The sequence below is a fragment of the Mus musculus genome, chromosome 11, assembly GCF_000001635.26.
Source record: "Mus musculus strain C57BL/6J chromosome 11, GRCm38.p6 C57BL/6J".
Taxonomy (NCBI): Eukaryota; Metazoa; Chordata; class Mammalia; order Rodentia; family Muridae; genus Mus; species Mus musculus.
Window position 1 is genome coordinate 49,074,427 of NC_000077.6, and position 23,523 is coordinate 49,097,949.

General features: G+C 42.6%; 1 protein-coding gene and 1 pseudogene across 3 annotated transcripts; one reads left to right on the forward strand and one right to left on the reverse strand.

The window, feature by feature from the left end:
- Positions 1-2,160: 2,160 nt before the first annotated feature.
- Positions 2,161-22,561, forward strand: Ifi47 (interferon gamma inducible protein 47). 3 transcript variants are annotated; one of them, NM_001271677.1, is made up of 3 exons: positions 2,161-2,236; positions 12,608-12,718; positions 20,963-22,561. In NM_001271677.1, the coding sequence occupies exon 3, from the start codon at positions 20,982-20,984 to the stop codon at positions 22,242-22,244; it is 1,263 nt and encodes a 420-aa protein (NP_001258606.1). In that variant the 5' UTR covers positions 2,161-2,236; positions 12,608-12,718; positions 20,963-20,981; the 3' UTR covers positions 22,245-22,561. The 3 variants fall into 3 exon arrangements, with proteins under 3 accessions (NP_001258606.1, NP_001258605.1, NP_032356.1); NM_001271676.1 differs by lacking the exon at positions 2,161-2,236 and adding an exon at positions 17,334-17,543 and having other exon boundaries at positions 12,591-12,718; NM_008330.2 differs by lacking the exon at positions 2,161-2,236 and having other exon boundaries at positions 12,591-12,718.
- Gm12188 lies at positions 11,599-18,804 on the reverse strand (annotated as a pseudogene).
- Positions 22,562-23,523: the final 962 nt, after the last annotated feature.

Sequence of the window (23,523 nt, forward strand, 5' to 3'; positions counted from 1 at the left end):
ACGTTGTGCCAAATGAGTAAACCTCCTTTATTATCCATTCTTTATTCAGTTCAGTACTTGAAGTCTTAGCTAGGACAATAAAAAAACAAGTGGAAAAAAACTATAAATAGAAAAGGCAAGAGTCAAAGATAATATAAGGTTCTATTCATAATAGAACCCCAAGTCTTCCTCAGAGAACTCTTACAATCATTTCATGAAAGTGACAGAACTCAAAATTAACTTAAAAATCTTGGTCGCGTCATGTATCCCAATGATAAACATGCTAAAGAAGAAAACAGAATCAATCTCATTTATACAATTAGCCACCACCTTTCCCCAAATAACATTCCTCGAAATAAGAGTAACCAGGAAAGGAAAAGCCCTGAATAACTGAACCTTTAAGAGCTTCAAAAACATTGGAGTACACTAAAAAAGAAATACTACTCATCCCATAGGATTAGAAGAATTAATGTCATAAAAATGGCTGGCATATGAAAATTAATCTACAGATTCAATGCAATTCCTATCAATATTCTAATGCCATCATTCACAGGAATAGAAAAAAAAGTCTTAATATTAGGTTGAAAGCATGCAAGATCCCAGACAACGCAAGCCTGAGGCAGGGAAAATACTGATGACATCACTGTCCTGGTTTCAAGCTCTGCCTCAGAAACACAGTAAGAAAAGCACATGGTATGGCCTGGATACCAGACAGGATAAAAAGCAAGAGAGCTCAGACAAAACAAATATAAATCCACAGGGCTGCAGCACTTGATTTTCTTTGTTCATTTCTTTGTTTCTCTCTTTCCTCCTCCACGTCCTCTTTTTTTTTCTTTCAAAGGATCTTATTGGTGAAATGACCTTTATGAAATAGTGCTCAAAACAATGAAAAGGAGGCACACATTGTGATCAGAATTAATGTCATAAAAATGGCTGGCATATGAAAATTAATCTAAAGATTCAATGCAATTCCTATCAATATTCTAATGCCATCATTCACAGGAATAGAAAAAAAGGTCTTAATATTAGGTTGAAAGCATGCAAGATCTCAACCAAAACCAAAGCCAAAATAAAAAATAACAATAAAAACTACAACAACAACCCTCCACCCCAAAGAGGACCCTGCATTGACTCTGAGGAATATGGCCCCACAATACACCCTCTTTCTCCAAGTTCAAGATGGCATCAGAAGATCAACAGACCCAGGATGTGTGGGTGTTATGGAACTTTGCTCCTGTCTGGGTTGGGGGTGCTCTGTGGTGCAGAAGACAGAGAAGAGCCTTTCTGTGAACAACCCCTGAGTGAAATAATCCATAATGGAGGACCCTCTGCCCTGGTACCAGGAGGCCTCCTTTGATTCCAGTGTCAGGGCTCCCTCCTACTGACCATTTTGCTTCCCTACCTCAAGATCCTCTTGTCAAATGATGTCATCTACTGCTGAGCAGTACTGCCTTTCAGATCCAGTAAGCCCATGTCTCAATGATTGCAGACACTTGCTGTAACCCTGCCTTATTCTGTTGATATTCTTTCCCTCATCTCTCTGTCTTACTCTGTCTCTGTCTCTGCCTCTGTCTCTGTCTCTGTCTCTGTCTCTGTGTCCGTCTCTGTGTCTGTCTCTGTCTCTGTCTCTCTCTTTGTGTGTGTGTGTGTGTGTGTGTGTGTGTGTGTGTGTGTGTGTGTGGACATGTGTGTGTAGATGCTGTTGTTTCTCAGATATCCTTATTTTGAGAAAGACACACTCACTGGCCTATATTTCACCAATTAGGCAAGGGTGTCTGACAAGGGAGCTTCAGGGATCCACCTCCCTCCTTCTTCAGTGCTGGAATTACAAGCTCACTCCACTATGCCTGTCTTTTATGTGGATTCTGGGTATCCAACTCATAACTTTCTCTTTGAAAGACAGTTACTTTATCCTGTGATTATCTCCCTAGCCACTCATAGAAAAATCCATGGAAATGGTGAACATTGTGATTAATGTGTTAAGTGTGCTACATTTTGTAAAAAGAAACTCATTTTTATCTTGCATAAGCCATGAGGAAGTTGCTCCTACTTTGAAAGCACTCAGTTAGCTGGCCGGATGCAATGTTTCCTGGTATGGTTGGGCTATTTTTAAAAATTTGATAATTGCTCAAAAATGTTTCACGGATGTTAGGCATTATAAACTGCATTGCTGCCCTGAACCTCTGAGAGCACTGTGGCTCATCTTCCCTGACCCTTGCACTGCATTTTGATGAGAAGCGTTTCCTCCATCTTCACTGTGAGTACCGGTCTCTGATCCCACGCAGAAGTCCACTCTCTATCCAAATGACTCCAAGGTGGTATTAAATTGAAAGCCACCCTCACTAACCCCACTCCTGACCACACCAGGCAGAGACTTCCTAACCACAGAGGCACAGACTGTAGGGACAAGGGGCTAATCCATTGTTTTTCCTTGCTCCAGTATTTTCCTATGTGATTCTATGGGTCTGTGGTTGTTCAGACAGTCACTAGTCTGGCTGGAGTTTTGGTTTCAGTAAATTAGAGGTGTTTTACTAAGAAGGAGCCTGACCAAGACAAAACCAGAGAAAATTCTCTAAGTAAGGTCCCAAATATTGTTAGCTAAAGAATTATAGAGTGAATAACCACAGTTATTATTTGGGGATCAAATTAATTTATATCCTGCCCGAGCACTGGCAAGTCTTGATTCTGTAACAGACCTCCAGCAGGACCCCCAGCAATTCCAACAAGCAGTTCACACAACAGCAGGGCTTAGACATTAGCCTGTTTCATCTGTGACCCATTACCTTGTAGGCCTATCTAGGGGCAGTGAAACAGTTTTGAACAATTAGTAATGTTTTAAGGATAGCCCAACTGTGCAGAGCTGGGAGTATTCCCTATCCAGAGCTGGACCTGGGTTGTCTCCTGGCTGGTGCTCACAGTTTCTCATGGGCAGGGGCTGACAGTGACTGTCCTTAACAATGTAGTGAAATGAGTAAGAGCCACTCAATATATTACATGTAATATATATTAGATACAATATGTATGTATTCTATGTTATAGCCAACCAAGCCTAAATATATATCTTTACACACACACACACACACACACACACACACACACACACACACACACACATTGCACACACATACACACAAAGACACATCGCATTGTTCACAGTCTCTGTGACACTTCTCATGCTTTGTTGTTCCGATGTGGCTTGGTCTATAGGAACAGTCTGCAATCCTTTATTTTTACAATGAATGTTTGATAAATAATCATTATGTTTTGACATCAGAATTGAAACCAAGTGTTGTGGTCACTATCAGAATTGATAAAAATTTGACAAAACCTTTGAATGGTACAACTTTGTTCCTTGGTATGCTGTCTGTGGATGTTATACAGCAATGGGGACCAAGGATACACACTGGGCCTATACTCCTAATTCTATAATTAACATAGAAGTAAATTGGGGGGGGGGATACAGATCTTCCCTTGGTGGTTAGTCAATCTTTTTGTTTCCCTGATCCTTATGACAACTGGAGAAGTGCTAAGCCTATGGAGCAGGGTACAGAAATCATGAATTATACTGTGGGAGTGCAAGGAACTCCTATTTTATGGGTAAATAGAACTCAAAGTCTACATAGAACTTTTCAAGTTATGGTTGTCCATAGTTGATGCTACCTAGAATTTTCATAATAAATTTTACATGCCTTTAGAGGATGATAGAAGATTATTGCTACTAGTTCCATAAATCTGACATTTCGCCTTGTGATATGTGGATTACTGACAAGGCATTAGACTGGATACAGAGGCAGAAATGTTAAAGGGAGCACCCTTGGATGCTTGTTGACATCTCCTCTGAAGAAACCATTGATTGGAGCTCTTATGGCTTTCTTCAGGAAAATGGTCTTACTCAGAATTTAGACTGCAACAGTAGAGTTCAATTGGAACTGTGGAAATTAGTTCTACTGTTAATGAATGTATTTGATGGCATGGAGTTGGACTGTCAGTGCTCTCCTGCAATCTGACCATCCAGTGCAGACTTATTTCTGGAAATTAACAAGTGCCTTTTACCCTCCTAAAGCATGGAAAAGGAGTTTAAACATTAATGATGGTTTGTCGTCTTTGACCTTTAGCTTAAATCTATGTCACCCCTTTGTAGTATGGATATCATTCCCTAATTTGCTACTGAAAAGGCCTGTCCAGTGCCAGCCTAATGATTATAGTATCCCTTGTGACTATCGGACTCTTCATAGCTGTGCTAATTCTAGTATGTCCTTAAATGTCACTTCAGAAAGTTTGTGCTTTCTTAGAGCAAAGCCAGCTGTCCAGAAGGCGGTAAGATTGTCAAGACCATGGCAAAATTCACCTGTGATGATTTTTAATACTTGATGAGAGTATTAAGAAGAACTTGTAGGATGACTGGGGTGTTTGTTGCTGTAGCTATGGGGATTATTGCTTTAGCTACTGTTGATACACTGCAGGTAGATCAGCGGTTCATAAAGTAATTTGAACTGCCGAGTTCATGAGGGACTGGCATAAACATTCTGCAGAACTTTGGACTCAACACAATAAAATAGTGACATGGTTAATGAAATAGCTGATCTGAGACAAGCTCTAATACTAACTGGAGTTAGAGACAAAGAACAAGTGAAGTTTAAATGTGATGGCATGTTATATATTGTATTTTATCTTTAAATTTCAATGAGAACAAGTATGACTGGAAAAAAGGTTAAAATGCATTTGATGGGCCACCCTCATTCTTATTAAATGATTTATAATTTTCAACAAGAAATTAAGAATATGTTCTCAAAAAGCTTGCCTGAAATGACTGGGGTGAATGTTATGGAAAGCAGTGCAGATATTTTAGCTTTCTTCAATCTTGTGCATCATTTAAATAGATTCCTTGGTCTAGCAACTGCTATCCTTGTCTTTTTACTTATAGCTTTACTGGCTCCTTTGTGCAAGATTGTGAAACAGCATGATAGAGAAAACACTGTATTTACTGGAAGGATGCATGATCTTCAACATAAATTTAATTCCCAAGATAACTGAATAGAGTTTAAACAAAAGAGAGATGCAGTGGGCAAACTGGAAGAGCCATTGCACCTGGCATTTACTTTGGAGTGATGGCCACTTACAGTGTGAAGTTAAGCTCTTGAAAACAATCAGTGACAGTTATCTGAGATTTTGGGGGTTGCTGATTCTTGGGAATTTCAGATCCTTAGCATGTCCTCAGTACCAAGACTCACCTGGCAAACCAGGAAGCCTTGTGTGCCCGAGAATTGCTCAGGTAATGATTCTTTCAGACAACTCCTAGATTAAGCAAGAGGTTTTGGTCTGTGGGAACTGAATTCCTAAATGGCTTTTGTGTGTGTGTGTGTCAATCAAAGAAACTGCTTCTGTAAGCCTCTGTGGGTTTCATTCTATCAGAGACTGTCCTTCCCTGCTGCTTGCTAAGCTTTAACCTGTCCTGCAGGGTTTCTCTTTCTTCTCCTGCATAACTCAGAACCACAACAAGTGATCTAACTCACAACATCAGATTTGAACACAAAGCCAAGTGTTATATGAAAAGCAAAGACAGCTGATCTCCTCTAAAAACTATAAATGCCAGGGAATTCTTCTGGTTTTCATGAGAATGACATAGGTAAAGGTCCAGACAGAGAATTCAAAAGGATGATTATCAATATGATCAAGGAAAAAGGACTCAGTCAGATGAATGACAATCAGGGGTCAACAAAGGGCATGATAATGGAAGTGAATAAAAAGAAATACTGAAGAAACCTGTGTCTTATATGAGGCTAAAATTATTTTTTTTTGTAAATCAAATGCTCATTGGAAAGGCACATTAACACAATGGATCACCTGAAAGAGAGATTATCTGAAGTTTTAGGTATATATAGATAATATAGTATTGGAAGACTTGTTCAAGTTTGGCCATAATAATTGAAAAACCTATGAATAAACCATGTGTAATCTTTGGAACACCAGAAAATAGAAGAAGAAGAACTCCTTTCCCATAGCATCCAATATATATTCAATGAATCCTAGCAAAAATGTCCCCCAATTAAGGGACAGCAAGGCACATCTAGATACATGTAGAACTCCAGATATACAGGGCAGAAAAAGAAACTCCTGAAGTCATACTATAGTGAAAATCCAGAATGTATTAAGCATATCATTTTGTACACTGCAAGAGAGAAACAGGAAGAACTATAAAATAGGCCCTTCAGAGTAGCAAGTGACAGAGGGCAGAAGAATCTTTGAAAACTAGAGGCCCTAACATGATCTGGCAGAGCTTGTCTGTGGCTGTTTCTGATCTGGGACTTTATCTCCATGGGACAAAAGGAGAGCCTACAGCCCGGACTCCAAGGGCATCTGAGTATCCCAACCTGGCATCTTTCTCCAAGCTTGACTGCTCCAGAAGACAAGCATGGTCTATAACACACAGGTGGAAGGAAGGGGTTGCCTCCTCTTCTCTGGGATTCTCTGTAGTCCAGAAGATGGCCACTGAAGGAAACTCCTGTGCCCAGGATCCTCCCTGAGTACAAAGCTCTGAGTTCTCCTTTCCTGGTGTCAGGGCTCCACTCCTCATGTTATCATACATCTTGGGTTATTGAACAAGCTGAATCTAGACACCCTAACCTCAGCAGTGGTGACCTTGATCTGGTGGCAATAACACTTCTGTGATGGATCTCCTCTCAGGAAAGGTCTTTTTCTAAAACTGAAACTCAGATTCAGGATGTCTATGAAGACAAGGGCAGGGCAGGGCAGGGCAGGGCAAGGCGGGAGAGGGAGAAGAGAGGGAGAAGAGAGGGAGAGGAGAGGGAGAGGAGAGGGAGAGGAGAGGAGAGGGGAGAGGAGGGGGGGAGGGGAGGGGACGGGAGAAGAGAAGAGAAGAGAAGAGAAGAGAAGAGAAGAGAAGAGAAGAGAAGAGAAGAGAAGAGAAGAGAAGAGAAGAGAGAAGAGAAGATGTGAGGTGTGGCGTTCTGGTGTCCCAGGAAGAACTGCACATAGATAGGAGGAGACCGTGGGATGGACAGTCGGATCTCCCTGAGTTTCTTTGTCCTTACTTGTCCACACACAGCCCTTGCTCTCTACTCTTTTCTGCCAGGATCTGAGCCCTATTTATCTAAACCATCAAAAAGGGGGGCTGTAGTCAGACTAGGTTTCAGTTTCGATTCCTGGAAATGGCTAGTTTGTTGGAATCAAGTGGAAACTCCTCAAATTCTTCTGTAAATAAGGTCACAAAGGAGCCAAGCTGTTCTGCCCCTCTGGATTCCTCTGGGAGAATGATAACTCATGTGATATCTTCTATATCTGGGAAAATTATCCTGGTGTGAGTTTTGGGTTTAGAGATTTTGCAGCCTGACTTAAGTTTTGGTTTTAGTAAATTAGAGCCTTTTTATTAAAAAGAGACTGGCTAAGACAAAACCAGAGCGTTTTATAGCTAGCTAAGGCCTCAACTATTGCCAGCTAAAGGATTCTACAGGGAAAGCCCACAAAGTTAATATTTTGGATAAATTAACTCATTCTTGTCTGGGTTTGGGCGAGGCTTGATTCTGTACCAGACCTCCAGCAAGTGCCTTAGCCAATCAAGCATGCAAGCAACCAAGCAGGGAGTTCGCCAGTAAGCAAAGCTTTGCAGGTAGCCTGTTTAATCTCACCATCCATTCTTGTAGAAATAGCTGGGGCAGCAAAATATTTTTCAGCAACTAGCAATTTTTCAAAAACAGCCCAACCAGGAAGCACCAGGAAGTGCTTCAGCTCTGGATAGCTGACAGGGCGTTTCAGGTAGGAACAACCTTCTCATGGCTTATACAAGTTAAAAACATTTTTAAAAACAAGCCTAACACAGCAAATTTATGCTCTAAACCTATTGTTCACCATTACACTTCTCAGTGAGCCCTGGCTCAAGACTTCATACAAGAAAACATAGGAGCAATGAGGAATGGCTGGTCAGAACCCTGGCCCTGAACCATGTGTGTCAGTGGAAAGTATGCTGAATCTCCTCAGTGGTCCCACATATATGGGTTATCTGCCCATGGTTAATTGTTTAGAAGAAGTGTGCAAGAGTCATTTCCCTGTAGAAGGAAGATGGGAAGGCCGTGAGCTTAAAGTCATCACCTTCTCTCCTTCATTAATTACAAAAAAAAAAAAAGAATATTTTTATAGTTGCTTCCTTCAGTCAGGGTTTCTTCTTCTTTTTCTTTTTTAGGTATGAGTCTGTTTTGAACATGGTTGAGGTTTGGTTTGTCATGCTTGCCTTGTGTACTGCTGTTCTGGGTACTTAGCATCACCAACACCTCTCAGGGATGTGAGAGCCACAACAAAATATTCATAGTGAGGCAAAGTCCTTAAAGCTCTATTAAGTCCCGACTCATAACTCAGATTCCTCCCACTGTTGTTTGCTTGTTCCTGCCCCATTATTTGGTGGTACCTTGGAAACGGTTTTTGGTTTCTTCATTTTTCCATATTATCTCATTAGATTTAAGAACCCAGTGCTGGGGGGCCACTGCATAAATCTTTGTATCCTAACATAAATTGCTAGAAGTTCATCGTACTAAACATTACAGGACTTTCACTAATCTTTCCACATTTGAGTTCTTTAAATATATTAATTCAGAAGGTAGAACATGTTTAATCACTCATAACTTACTTACAGCCCCAGAAGCAGAGTTTGAAAGTCTATACTCCCCATCGTCCTTGGGGACATAATCAGAAGTCAGGAGGTCCAGAAAATGCAGATGTGGCCCATAGTTCATTCATCTGAGCTCAGTGTTCTGCATGGTCATTCAAGAATAGACATAAACCAGAGTCAAATGAGGCAGGCAGTGGTTGAGTTCCATGTGACTATGTATGGATGTAAGATGGGGCAAGAGAGTGAGGTGCAGACTCAAGAGGTTTCCAGCCATTTCTGTTTCTGTCTTTCAAAATAAGTTCTTTACCATGGAGCCACCCCCACAGCCCCACAGTGTTGCTACGTAACTAGGCAACACACTTATTTGCTAAACCTACAAGAAGAATATTGTGTGGGAACCTATGTAAGGAAGCTGTGAACTTATTGTGAACTATGGGTGGGGCAGAGTAGAAAATGTTCTTCCCACAAGGGATTTTTCTAGGAAGAGTTATAGGAACTTTTATAAGTGAAGACACTTGAGAACAAGGACATGAAGAGAATTCCCTGGCCTGTCCACATTGTGTCTGGAAAAAGCAAACATCCGGGGGTAGGTCTTCTTGGCTCTTTTTACAAGAGCAAAAATAAGGTGTAACACCAGGTGCTCTCCTTCTCTGTTCTTGGATGTTCTGAAGCCAACTGTAGATATCATTTTATGTTTTGCTTTAGTAATGAAAATGAAATATGCTTTGTTTCCAGTCCTGAGCTCAAATTCCCAGAGTTTCTGGATGCCCCAGTGTTTTCGGAATACCCTTCAGTCCACAGAGACTTTGACTCCCTGGCCATGGGGGGAGTCAACAATACTGACGTGGAGTTTGGAAGTGGGGGTGGAGATCAGATGGTGTTGGATGGCCAGGGATTGGTTTGCTTATCCATCCCTCTTTTATGCAATAGCTATCTTTATTCTCCATCCACAGTTGAAGCTGGGGTTTCCTCTTGCTTGTCACTGCCAGTTTGTCAGTTGAAGAAGTGACTATCTTCAACAGTGCAGAGGAGGGACAAGTACAAGATCAAAAGATTATTTCTACCTTCTGAGAATTCAGTGTACTATAGACTATAGTCACCCAGGCCCAATTATCTGTTTCCACGTGTATGTACAGGGGGTCTAACCCTCAACCCTTCTAGCACCCGCACTGGTACTCACCCTGTCTTAGTTAGGGTTTCTACTGATGTGATAACACACCATGACCAAAGGCAACCTAGGGAAGAAAGGGTCTATTTCACCTTATACTTCCACATCGTGGAGAGAAGCCAGGGAAGGGACTCAAGGCAGGAACATGGAGGAAAGAACTGAAACAGAAGCTATTAAGGAGTGCTACCCACTGGCTTGTTCTTTCCTGGATTGCTTGGTCTGCTTTTTATAGCACCCAGGACCACTAGCCCAGGGGAGGCATTATCTATCATGAGTTGGACTATCCTACATTAATCATTAATTTAAAAATGCATGACAGGCATTGTGAGGTATGCCTTCAGTCCCAGCTCTCAGGAGGCAGAGAGGGATCTCTGTGAGTTCAAGGTCAATCTGGTGAACATAGCGAGTTCTAAGACAGTCAGAGCTATGTAGAGACACACTATCTCAAAAACAACAACAAAAGAAAAACAAAAAAAAAAGGAAAAAGAAAAAAGAAAAAATGCATTATACACTTGCCTAGTAGCCAGTCTTATGGAGGTATTTGCTGAGTTGTGGTTCCCTCTTTTCAAATGATTCTAGCTTGTGTCAAGTAACACAACAACACTAGTCAGGATACACCACTCCCACTAGAGCTGGCTTCAGCATTTCTGACTTTTCTTGGGTCTTGTCTCTGAACAGTGCTTGGCTGATGGAGGTGACTAGTGATCAAGTCATGTTTAGCATGAGAGATTTCACGCTCAGAAACCTTGACCCACTTCTGTATGTGCCACACACACCCTCTGTGAGTCACACAAAGCTTGAAACACCCAAGACCCTGCTTTCAAAATTGATAGCAGGAGCAAAAGGAAAGTAAATAACTTGAGACTTGACAGCACAACTGTGTCCGTTTTCTTTCTATGGCACTGCAGAGGCCCCCTGTGGAGAGTGGAAGATAAACAAGTTCAGAATGCCTAGCACGCTGCTTCTCTTGGCTGCCCCTTTCCTGTGTGCTTGACAATGTTTCTGTTTTTGTTTTTTTTTTTCTGGTTTGATTATTAACAATTTACCACAGTATGTCACTATTCTAAGGAAGTGCAGGATCTATGTCACACATCTACACATTTTAAATGCAGAGTTCTGTGACTGGCTATGTCTACTGGGTCATCTGTCACATAGGAACACATACCTATCACACACATAGACACATATACCAGCTCATAGAAATGCACGCATGTATGGGTCCAGCATGTGTACACATGAATGAACACACAGCTTTGTCCTTGACCTAGGATGATGTGGTCACTCACCATTTGCTTTGTAACTAAAGAGAGACCCATAGTGTCCTTCTCAGGGACATTGCAGGTGTCTTAGCTCTGAATTAAGCAGATCTGGTTTCTCCTGGACATTCAGACTTCCAGCTCATTCACCCTTCTCTTGTCCCACTGTACCGTGGGAGCCCCATGATGCTGAGGAATGCTCTCATAGTGATAAAGAGAGATGGTGCCCTTTCTCCCCTTTTCATACCTCAGAGTATCTTCATGGTGAATCTGTGACACATTGCCATATAATTGAGTCACGGCTTCAGTTATCTGGAAGCCAGGCACTATACCTCAAGATTTCAATGTTCAGAACTAAATTTTGGCTCTCATATAGAAACCAAGAAAGAGATGTACTTGGTTCTCATACAAGAATCCACTAAGCATGTGAACGTCTGTGTACAGAAGGAGACAGAGTCACTGTGTGCCTTCAGATAATCAAAAATCGGACCCATAGACCATGGACGGTATCAACCTCCCACTCTCTGCACTCACCCAGCCATTCAAATGGAGAATAAACTCAAATCACACAGAGCTGGAAAAAAAAGACACCATTTTAATTAACAGGAGCATGTAATCTGTTCTTCATATCTGATTACATGTGTTAAAATTACGCAGAAACTCCGGGCGTGGTGGTACATGCCTTTAATCCCAGCACTCGGGAAGCAGAGGCAGGAAGATTTCTGAGTTCGAGGCCAGCCTGGTCTACAAAGTAAGTTCCAGGACAGCCAGGGCTATACAGAGAAACCCTGTCTCAAAAATACAAAACAACAACAACAACAACAAAAACCAAACCAAAACAAAACAAAACAAAAAATTATGCAGAAACACTGTCAATATAACCCAAACCATCCATGTTCAGAGACAGACTTCACCAAGGACAGAACATGTCAGCAACAGCTTCTTTTCCCAACATGGCAGCAAATGTCTTTCCTCCATGGTGATAAACGTTAAAACCAACAAAACCTGTGAGGGATTATCTCATTGCATCAAATGATGTTTTTGGAAAACCTGTCTTCACTTTGTGCCAGACTACGCTCTCATGAGGGAATCCTGAGGTAGATAAAATGAGAAAGGAAACTAGGAAGACTCCATTACTCTCTTTCCTGAGTTGTCTTGGTGGCTCTGGATCCTGTGAGACCCCAGGTTCATGGGTGCCTTGGGGCTGAAATGAGGTTAGTCAGCCACAGTGTTCCTGAGAAGGACAAGGAGGCAGACGCATGGCACAGTCCTTCCCGATGGGCAGTGTGTTTCAGTCATTCACTGGCGTCTTTGGAAAACCCCTCATCTCTTTCATCCTTGTCCCCAGGAATCCTTTGGCTTCAGAGAACTCATTCCCCTGATGTCTTGGCCGAGTGACCCTTCACAGGCCAAGTGGAAATGTCTTCCTGGCCTTGAATCTTCCAGGCTTCTTTCATTCTCTGACCAAGTTAAAGTCCTTTTCTTTTTCCTGGAAATGTTTATGCTGCAGGGGAAACAAAGAAAGAGCTTTAGTTTCACTTTTGTTTCCTGCAAATATATCTTTCATTTTTTTCTCTCTGCTAGGGCTCATTGCTTCAGACTTTCCTGAAGGAGGGCAGACCCGTGCCGTTGGTGGTGGCTGTGCTGTGGGCTGCAGTGAGAAACAGACCCGGTATTTTCTACTTCTTGGATCTGGTGAGTGCGAAAAGCCTTTGCACCTGGTGTGACCTAGGTTTTGGCTTTGTGGGAAGAGGGCAGAGCTGGCTTGGATAGGCAGCAGGTCATGTCACCGGTCTATCACAGATAGGAGTCATGGGTCTGGAACTGCCTTTTGGTGCCAGTTGTTCTGTGAGAGTTCTGAGTAAGTTTGGACTGAGCAGAGTCTTTATGGGTGACTCTCATAGGAAACGTACCATGCTCACTGTAATGTGGCCGGATCTCACCACCAGAGAGTATGGCATAACCCTGCCAGCTTTGCTTTCTTTTCTTTCCTTTCCTTTCCTTCCCTTCCTTTCCTTTCCTTTCGTTCCCTTCCCTTCCCTTCCCTTCCCTTCCCTTCCCTTCCCTTCCCTTCCCTTCCCTTCCCTTCCCTTCCCTTCCCTTCCCTTCCCTTCTCTCTTTTCTTTTCTCTTTCTTTCTTTCTTTCTTTCTTTCTTTCTTTCTTTCTTTCTTTCTTTCTTTCTTTCTCTCCTTCCTTCCTTCCTTCCTTCCTTCCTTCCTTCCTTCCTTCCTTTCTTTCTCTCTCTTTCCTTCCTTCCTTCCTTCCTTCCTTCCTTCCTTCCTTCCTTCCTCCCTCCCCTCCCTTTTTAAAAAGTCTCATCTGTATTTACTTTTTTTTTTTTCTAGATAGGGTCCAGCTGTGGGCCTAGGGTAAATGTGGCTTTTATTTCCTCTCAGGAAAAGAAGTTAAAGGGTGGTTTTCTCAGTTACCCCAACCTAAGGAAAGGTGGGTGTGCACCGGAGGCTAGGGCTAGAATTGCTGGATCATTCTGACAGACTCCTCTGTGTCCACTTGCTGGCACTCGATGCAGGGAGGGTATGGGTGAGAGTCATTCCCCTGCAGTAGCAGCTCGGTTATCAACAGAGGCACAAGGTGGTATGTGCTGGTGTTCACAAAATGGAAGGCAGAGCACGTGCCCTGAGTGAAGAGCAGGACTGGGTGGCCGATCCACACCCAGTGTCTGCCTGGTACAAGGCCTGACTGCTGTGGCTCTTTTCCCAAGGGCCCAAGGGGCCCCAGAAACATCACTGCGTCCTATGGTCCCTTAAATGTCCATCTCAAACTTCACCGCCTGCCCGCTTATCTTCCGGGCTGCTGTGCAGGTGGTGGCTCTGGCTGGCTTGCATGGGAGGCTCACCGCTGGTAGGGCTAGTGACCCAGAAATGGCTGGCAGGTCCTTTGGGGGTGTTTTGGCAACAGGTGAGTTCTGACACTCCATCAGGAATTTCCAGTCATAGATGATTTGGGTTGTGTGTGTGCCGCTGGGGGTGGTGCTGTAGTGCCTGGGCGGGAGCTGCACGCCTCATCGAGGGCTACGTGGTGAGTGGGGGTTGCCCAGCTGGGAGTCTGGCTGCAGCTGCTGCCCGCTGATACGTCTCCTGCACACCGCCCACGACCCTCCAGCAATCCCGCCCAGCCCGTCTCGCCCTGTATTTACCTTTTAAACAGAATGTGATCGGGCACTATTATTTCCATTCACAATCCTTGCTGAGTTACAAGACCTAGGGAAACTTAGGGTTTTGTTCTGGGTACTTTGGAAAACAAGCCACTTGGGGAATTCCTCTGTCAAGTTGTTTTAACTTGTGTTTACTTCTAAGACTGGTACATGCAAAGCCATCTTAATGTGGTCTACTAAGGAATCCAGCTCAAAAGTTAAACACTTCAGACCACAAACATAATTAACAAAAATCTAAGTAATGTTTCATCATGGACACACGAGTAAAGCTGATTTGCTGAGGTCTAAGGATGTCCATCCTGCTCCATAAGAGACAGCACGTTAACCTCCATCCTCACACTTACAGAACATACTTGAGAGAAAGCGTGGCTGGTTTCTTTTAAGATGCTGAAAGATCTCTATTTGTTCTAATGTTCACCATACACAATTAGTAATCAGAAGTAAAATAATTATTCCTCCCATTCCTGTTTTTTCTCCCTGCATTTCTTCCCCCTTGCTTCTCTCCCCCACCCCCTTCCTTACCCTCTGTCTCCTCTTTCTTCTTTGTACTGAGATTGGACCTTTGGCATCATAAACCTTGGACTATGCAAGGGCTCTACCACTAAGCTGCACTCCAAGCCCTTTCATTTTTTATATTTTTACTTTAAAAGTGTATTTATGTATGTGTGTGTGTGCATACATACGTGAGTGTCTGTTTGTGTGTGCATGTGTGTGTGATCACATGTACATGTGCAGAGGTCAGAAAACAGTTTTGGAGAGTTAGACTTTCCGTCTACCTTACAGAGGTGGGTGTGTCTGGTTTCCATGGCTATGTTGTAGACTCTAGGTAACTAACCTGCAAGCTTCAGGCTGCGCTCTCCTAAGGCTCTTATTTCAAAGGAGGATTGGGGAAATTACCAATGTGCCTCATATTTGGCCTTTTATGTGAGTCCCAGGGATTAAAGGTCACCAGGCTTGTAGGACAAGTGGTTTTACCCTTCGACCCATCTTCCTGGCCCCATTTTTACTTTTCATTACCAACAAAATGATTTTACTTTGGTCACTGACACATGATAGAAATGACGATTGTGTTGTTTGGTTTTTAAAATTTTACTTAAGTATGCATTAAAATAGGTTACATTTAAGAACTTTTACAGTAAAATTTCCTATAAGCAAGATACTTTCTTAATACATTCCCCTCTTTTGTTTCATTTGTAAATAATCTACACAACCAGAAATAAGACTATCAACTCTAATGATCTAAAAGTCCATATATATTTTGTAGTTAGAGAAAGCATACATTCTGGTCTTATCAATGATGTGCAGTGTGCACTTTTCTTATCACCAATAAGATGCTGATCACAAATTGTTGTCTCCTAATGTGGTCTGTTGAGAGTAACCCTTCAGTTTCTTTGGTAGAGACGCCATGAGTTTTTAAAAACATGAAAAAGAGTCAAAGCCATTTTTTATTAGATTATTTTCTTCATTTACATTTCAAATGCTATCTCCAAAGTCCCCTATAACCTCCCCCCCGCACTGATCCCCAACACACCCACTCCCACTTCCTGGCCCTGGCATTCCCTTATACTGGGCCAAAGCCATTTTTTAAAGGCAAGGTTTCATTATGTTGCTGATGTAGCCAAGACTGGCCTTGAACTCACAGTTGTTTCAACCTCCCAAGTACCTTGTGCATTTAGCACTGTACTTAGCCAAAAGCTGATGGTTGCTTAGTAACAGCAGAGAAGTTCATTTGTCAAAGTCCAGCTCCAACAGTGAGATCAGTAATCCAGGGTTGGTGACTAATATAAAATAGACTCTCTTTCGTCTCTGTCTGTCTGACTGTCTGTCTGTCTGTCTGTCTGTCTCTCTCTCTCTCTCTCTCTCTCTCTCTCTCTCACACACACACACACACACACACACATTTGGTGGATGAAGCAAGGAACTCACAACACAATGGCTTCTTAATCATGAATTTTAATTACACAAATGATTACAAGTTTCATATTTTTTAAAAAACAAGTAAGTCTAAATCCCACATCTGATCACTCAGCTTTTTCTATTACAGATGAACAGAATTTGAGTGAGACAGATACTTTTTAACAGCCAATTTCCTTTGGCAGGCAGCATTTGCGGTTACATGAAAGGAGGTAGACATCACATTATTCTAACTCAACACAATTCTTATTCGTCTACATAGTTAACCATGTATCTATTCTTATACTCTTTTCATAGAAAAGTAAACATACAGTTAACTAGAGAACTGTAGGTCGGAGAATTTTTACTTTCTTTGAGACAATGGGGAAAAAAAAATCTCTTCAGTCTGCATGCTGCGCATCACGAAGTCCTCAAGGTGCACACCAAGAACTCATCAGCAAACTTATAAGATCAGAAAAGTAGACTTTACAACAAACACAGAAGCTCAGTTTTAACCGTGGGGACTGAACCTCAATTATTAGTCTGTCTCCTGTAGGTGAAACTCGTGAGCCTTAGTAGCCAGGCTTGCTTTGTTCTTGTTTTTTGAACTTAGCAAACATTTCATAGTAACCAGGAGTGTGTTTTTTTAATTTTATGTGTTCTGTAGGTTTTCTGCTAGGAAGCAGCTGGCAAAACATCCTAAACTATTCCCTAATCTCCCTTATCAACTGCCCTAACTTCCTATGACTATTTAAACCAAATCAGGAATTCTGTAAGATCGTCAATTCATCTAAACAACATTATTCTATGAAAGTTCATCTTCATTGATCTGCAGGAAAGTTGCCTAATAGAGTGGCTGTCTCCCATGAAGAAATCACGCTGGACTATGGACAGGGAGGGTCTCCCCAAGCCCGTTCACACCATGCAGTCAATATTCAGGAAGAAGATAGCAATGAGAAAGCATAGTAGCAGCAAGAAGTAATCCAGAGATGAAGCCCACCCCCCAGGCGGTGCCTCTTTGAGGTACATCCCTCTCAGTTGTGCTAAACCATGGGCTGTCTCCAGGAAGCTTCCTTGCCCACTTTAGTTCTTCCTGTATGGCATCTGCTAGTGATTATTTAAACATTCTAAGTCTCATTAATAGCTCCACTATACCAAAATGCTACAAGAAAAGTGAATGCTTGTAACATCACTTAAAGATCGATTTATTATCATTTTATGTGTTTACGTGTTTTGCCTAGGCGTATGTGTGTGCCTGGTGTGATCAGAAAAAAGCGTCAGACCCCTGTAGCTACAATTATAGACTGTGAGTGCTGGGACCTGATCTGGGTCCTCAGGAATAGCAGTGTGTGCTCTTAACTACTGACCCAACTCTCCAGACCATTCCACCATCACTGAAATGGTGTCAGATAATATACAATTCAAGAATCAATAAAACAGATTAAAACCCGGTTAGTATTGCAAAACAAAAACCCACTGAGATTCTGTTATAGAAACAAAGCTGAACCAATACTTTTCTGGATTTTCTAGAATTTATCTTTGAAAAATCACTTTGGTGGGTTATAGCTTAGGATAGAAATAAAAGCACTATTATTTTAGAAAGGCATACTTAAAATTCCTGATGCACACTTCATTGGTTTTTGTTTACTGAACTGAAAATTCTTGCTTCTTCAGAAAATATGAAATGCCTTTGCCTGCAGACAGGAGCAAGTTGCCCTCTGAGAGGCTCCACCCAGCAGCTGACTCAGACAGATGCAGACACCCTCAGCCAAACCATAGATAGAGCTTAGGGACTCTTTGGAGGAAGAGCTACAGCCAGAAAGGGGATAGGAACTCTACAGGAAGACCAACAGAATCCATTAACCTGGACCTTTGGGGCTCTCAGAGTCTGAACTACTAATCAAAGAACAGACATGGGCTGGACCTAGGCCTCCCTACACATATGTAGCTGATGTGCAGCTCAGTCTTCATGTGGTCTCCTGAACAACTGGAGCGGGGACTATTCCAAAAGCTGTTGCCTGTATGTGGGATATGCTCTTCTGGCTGGGCTGCCTTGTCTGTCCTCAATGGGAAAGGAAGAGCCTAGCTTAGCAGAGACTTGAAGTGCAAGGATGGGGGATAGTAAGGAGAAGGAGACCCACTCAGAGGAGAAGGGGAGAGAAAATGGGAGAAGGATTGTGGGAGGGGGTGACCAGGAGGGGGGCAGTGAGTGGGATATAAAGTGAATGAGTTAAAAAAAATGAAAATTAAAAAAGAACTTGTTTGTTTTGTGATTAAATAACCATTGAAGATTTAGGTTAAAGAAAACAGTGTCTTCAAGACACAAAGGAACTGATGCACACACAAACTCAGAGACTGTGGTAGCATGCACAGAGCCTGCACAGGTTCAAGCTGGTTGGGCTTTCAGCACTGTGATGAGGAAGTAGGCATGGGCTCTAGTCCCAACAGAGCTATCTCCAGTTAACAACCACTCAAAAAGGAAAATTTAGTTTCTCCAGAAGAGTCTGCGTGGGGATGCAAACTCTCTGAAGGGCAGGCCCATGCCCAGCGTAGATAGCCAACAGAAAAGGAACTTCCTGACTTACTTTTGTCACATATTGCTTTATTTGGCCTTAAAAAAAAATCAAAAAAATGCTTACCACTTGTATATTATGCTTTACAAGTTTGAGCTCTTACGATGTGTGTGTGTTTATGTGTGTGTGCACGTGTGCATACCCATGTGCACACACACACACACACACACACACACACACACACACACGCATTTCTTTTAGTTACTCTTCTTTTGTTGTTAGTTTGTAGAGTTTAAAAACCCTTGTTTGTCTTTTTTTAATTTACCTGTCTGTTTTCTCAAAGGAGAAACAAAGAAGGGATGGAGTTGGAAGGGTGAGGAAAGTTGGAAAGTCATGAAAATAACTTTATTTTTTAGTACAAAATTATTAGGTAAGCATTCCATGTACTTTTATGCAATAGACATAAAAAGGAGTTTTGAATGTTGTAAATTTCACTTTATACATTATTCTGTCTGGCTTTTATGGATATAAAGCTTAGAAAGAAGAACTATTAAAATCCTCAATAGATTAGGTTGTTCAAACTACAAGTAACACTAATCTCAACACTGACATTGCTTTTAAAATAGAAGCTTCTAGAAGTTTTCGTTCTTAACTTAAGCATGTTCTGGTTTACACCAGTTAACTACTTTGTTCTGGTTTGGTTTTTGGTTTTTGTAGGTATTTTTCTGCTAAAGAGCAGAGTGGGAGAAATGTTTTCTGTGCTTTTAACTTGAAAAGACTGTGGAGCCCAAAGGGAAATAGACAAAATTCACAGGTGGTTTCTGGCATCCTGTCAGCTTTTCAGTCCAATGCAGCAGAGCCCACAGCGGTGGAGAACATTAAGTTCCCAGTTTCATGATGGAAATGTTAACATCATTAGGAGGTTCAAGGACAGTAGAGGTGTACGTCTGGCAGACAGGTTATCACTATGAAGGAGGAACACATGACACACAGTAATAAGGCACAGTGGGGTCATTAAGAAAACAGTGGTAGGACTCACAGGAGATACATCTTTTAGTTTTCTCTGCCACCCACATCCTACTAACTTACACCACCACAGCTTTACACTTCCTCTGAGAAGAAACATCTTCCACACCGCTGCATGCAGTCATCTCACTGCACACTCTAGGCTGCAGTGAAACCTTCAGCTTTTCTTGCAGAGCTTGGTACATCTCAGTAGAACTCCTTTAGAATATCAGCTTCTCCTGCTTCAGCAGCTTCTCCCACTTCAGCAGCTTCTCCTCCTGCTTCAGCAGCTTCTGGGTCCATTCCTTGTTCAGAAAGTCATAGGCAGAGTTCATGCATGTGAGCCAGTATTCTTACCTTATTCAGATCTGCATTGGCGGTAGAGGCCCTGGCACAGACACATGGAGGAAAGCCTGGCCTGGAATGGAGGCCTTCCATTGTCCCGGCCAATCACAGGGGTGACTTTCAGCATCAAGTGGGCCCCTGTCAGCAGCCTAAGGATGGTTTGATTTCTATGTTTTAAATTTTGCAGTAGTCTTCCCAATTTGCACAAGCTGCTCGTGAACTCCTTCTGGAGGCCAGGTAGGCCTGGAACTTGCTGCTTTCCTGCCTCAGCCTTCTGACTAGTCAGGGTTATAGGATATAATAAAATTAATATGTTGGTTTTATTTTGTTTTGTTTGAGAGCTAAAAGTAGTTCTTTCTTGTCCTAAACATTGTTTTTGAAGGATCTGCATGAGGAAGGAGACAGTTGTTCTCCATTCATAAACCCTTTGTCTTTTCGTAGGAACGCTAATGTATTAGTGGATTTGAGGTGTTGAGTATGCTGATTTTACCACTGGCCATTGTGCACTTGTGTGGATATAGCTCCTGTTATAACTCCATGAGTATGGGCAGTTACTATGGGGCAATTGAAACAACAGAAATTTATTCTCTTTTAGTTCTGGAAGCCAGAAATCTAAAATTAGTTCAAAATTAAATTTGCGCTTGAGTTTATCTGAATAATGCAAAATTTTAGCCCTACCTGAAAACTGTTATTCACAGCAGCCAACTCACTTCTGCTGTGTAAATTATATATTCACAGATTCTGGGGGGGGGGGGGTTGATGTGGACATCTTTGGGATCATTATTCTGACAGTGCAAGGGGTGGTTACCCTCTCCTGAATCTGAGACACAGAAACCAATAAGAAAGAGAATAAGTGTGTCTTCTCCTGTAATATAAATGAGTTACACTGGCATGAACCAGCCTGTGAGGACAGGAGTGGCCCACAGGGGCTATTATGTCTGGAGGGGCAGGTTTCTCTTTTATCAATCCTCTCTCCTTACCTCTTTGGTCTTTCTCCCTTCTCACAGAGCTTCCCTGGTAACTGCCATGGATCAGTTCATCTCAGCCTTCCTGAAGGGTGCTTCAGAAAATAGTTTCCAACAATTAGCTAAGGAGTTTCTGCCTCAGTACTCTGCATTAATCAGTAAGGCAGGAGGCATGCTCTCTCCAGAAACCCTCACTGGTATTCACAAAGCCCTCCAGGAGGGAAATCTCTCTGATGTCATGATCCAGATTCAGAAAGCAATTAGTGCTGCAGAGAATGCTATCCTGGAGGTGGCTGTGATCGGGCAGTCTGGGACTGGCAAGTCCAGTTTTATAAATGCCCTTCGAGGGCTGGGCCACGAAGCAGATGAATCCGCTGATGTTGGGACTGTGGAGACCACTATGTGTAAAACCCCCTATCAACATCCAAAATATCCCAAAGTGATCTTCTGGGACCTGCCTGGGACTGGGACACCCAATTTCCACGCAGACGCTTATCTAGACCAAGTGGGATTTGCCAACTATGACTTCTTCATCATCATTTCTTCTTCCCGCTTCAGCCTCAATGATGCTCTCCTGGCTCAGAAAATAAAGGATGCTGGGAAGAAGTTCTACTTTGTTAGAACCAAGGTGGATAGTGACTTATATAATGAACAGAAAGCCAAACCCATAGCTTTCAAGAAGGAGAAAGTCCTTCAGCAGATTCGAGACTACTGTGTGACTAATCTCATCAAAACTGGGGTGACTGAACCATGCATCTTCCTGATCTCCAACTTGGATCTGGGTGCGTTTGATTTCCCCAAGCTGGAGGAGACTCTGCTAAAGGAGCTCCCTGGGCACAAGCGTCATATGTTTGCCCTGCTCTTGCCCAATATCTCGGATGCTTCCATTGAGCTAAAGAAACATTTTCTTCGGGAGAAGATCTGGCTGGAGGCCTTGAAGTCAGCAGCTGTGAGCTTCATCCCCTTCATGACTTTCTTTAAGGGCTTTGATTTGCCTGAACAAGAACAGTGCTTGAAGGATTACCGAAGCTATTTTGGCTTGGATGATCAATCGATTAAAGAGATTGCTGAAAAATTGGGCGCACCCTTGGCAGACATCAAGGGGGAACTTAAGTGCTTGGATTTCTGGTCCCTTGTAAAGGATAACAGCATAATAGCGCAAGCTACGAGTGCTGCTGAAGCTTTTTGTGCTGTGAAAGGAGGCCCTGAATCTTCTGCCTTCCAGGCTTTAAAAGTCTATTATAGGCGCACACAGTTCCTTAACATAGTGGTTGACGATGCTAAACATCTCTTGAGAAAGATAGAAACAGTAAATGTTGCCTAGCTAAACAGTGAATGGATTTCAAATTGTGTGTCCAAATTGGCAATGGGGTTGGTTGTCCTTCCACCAAACTCCCAGGCCAGCTCTTCCCTAAGCTCCACAGAAGTGTATCCCATGAAGGAAGTCCATTGCTTCCCTCTAGAGATTACTACCATGCATGAATTGTTTTTTGCTCATACCCTGTTTCCTGTGTTCATTGATTTATTATTCTTGATAATAGTCAGCAATAACATACCACCTGCCTCTGTGTTAAGAGATAACCTGTTTCTGATCCATTTGTACCAATAAAAAAAGTTTGTAATAACAAGATGAGACTTAGACATCACTATCTCCTAATTCTTTTTCTCATTTATCATCTCAACACCCTCCTCGCTGAAATAAACAATGGTCTATAAATATGAGAACACGGTTAAAGGCATACTACAACTTTACCTGTGGGAAAGTGCAACATGCCCAGGAGGTGGTGACAAGATGAAGTAGTGACATAGGAGAAGACCCAGGAAAGAACACGATGAGTAAGAGGTCAAGGGGGAATCTGCAGTTAGGAGTACAGCACACTAATGTGAGAAGAGCTGGTTGTAGAAACGGCAGCAATCTGATGGGAACTAAGGAAAGTAGGGGAAGTCAGAGGATGAAGAGAGGTAGAGAGGAAACTGGAGTCACTTCCAAGAAGGCCTAACATATGAGTTTGCTTTTTTTCCTCAAGGGAGGCAGAAAGCAGGTTGGGTAGAGGAATGGCCTGGCAGAGCTCCCCCATGGAGGATCGCTATGCTTGACTGTGGAGAGATCAAGGTTGAGCTCTCACCTCCAGGAGTCTCTGTCATCATCCCAGAGGAGGTCATGATGGCGGTCGGGGTTCAGGAGGTAGTGATGGAAACAGGAGGCCATGATGGTGGTCGGGGTTCAGGAGGTGGTGATGGAAACAGGAGGCCATGATGGTGGTCGGGGTTCAGGAGGTGGTGATGGAAACAGGAGCACTTGCTTTGGAATAAACATGGAGTATGGAGTTGCTGACCCCTAAGTGATCTGGGGAGGAGCATCCCTACTCCCTGGCAGGCATAGAGAGGGGTGGAGGGAGCTGAAGTGAGGCGAGGGGTCTGGGGTTTAGCTACATTCACATAGTCAGGATCTTCCTGCATATACTGACTAGAAGGAGGGGTGTAAATAATGTGATAATTGAGGTAGGGGGAATCCTGATATTCTAGGCTGAGTTGGGTGAGTGGACACAGTGAGATCAAAGTCTTGGCACCCTGGAGACACCCCGACTTCCAGGTCTCACTGT

Bases quoted from the DNA above. Each gene is read 5' to 3' on its own strand.
- Ifi47 (NM_001271677.1), top strand. From the start codon at position 20,982: ATGGATCAGTTCATCTCAGCCTTCCTGAAGGGTGCTTCAGAAAATAGT.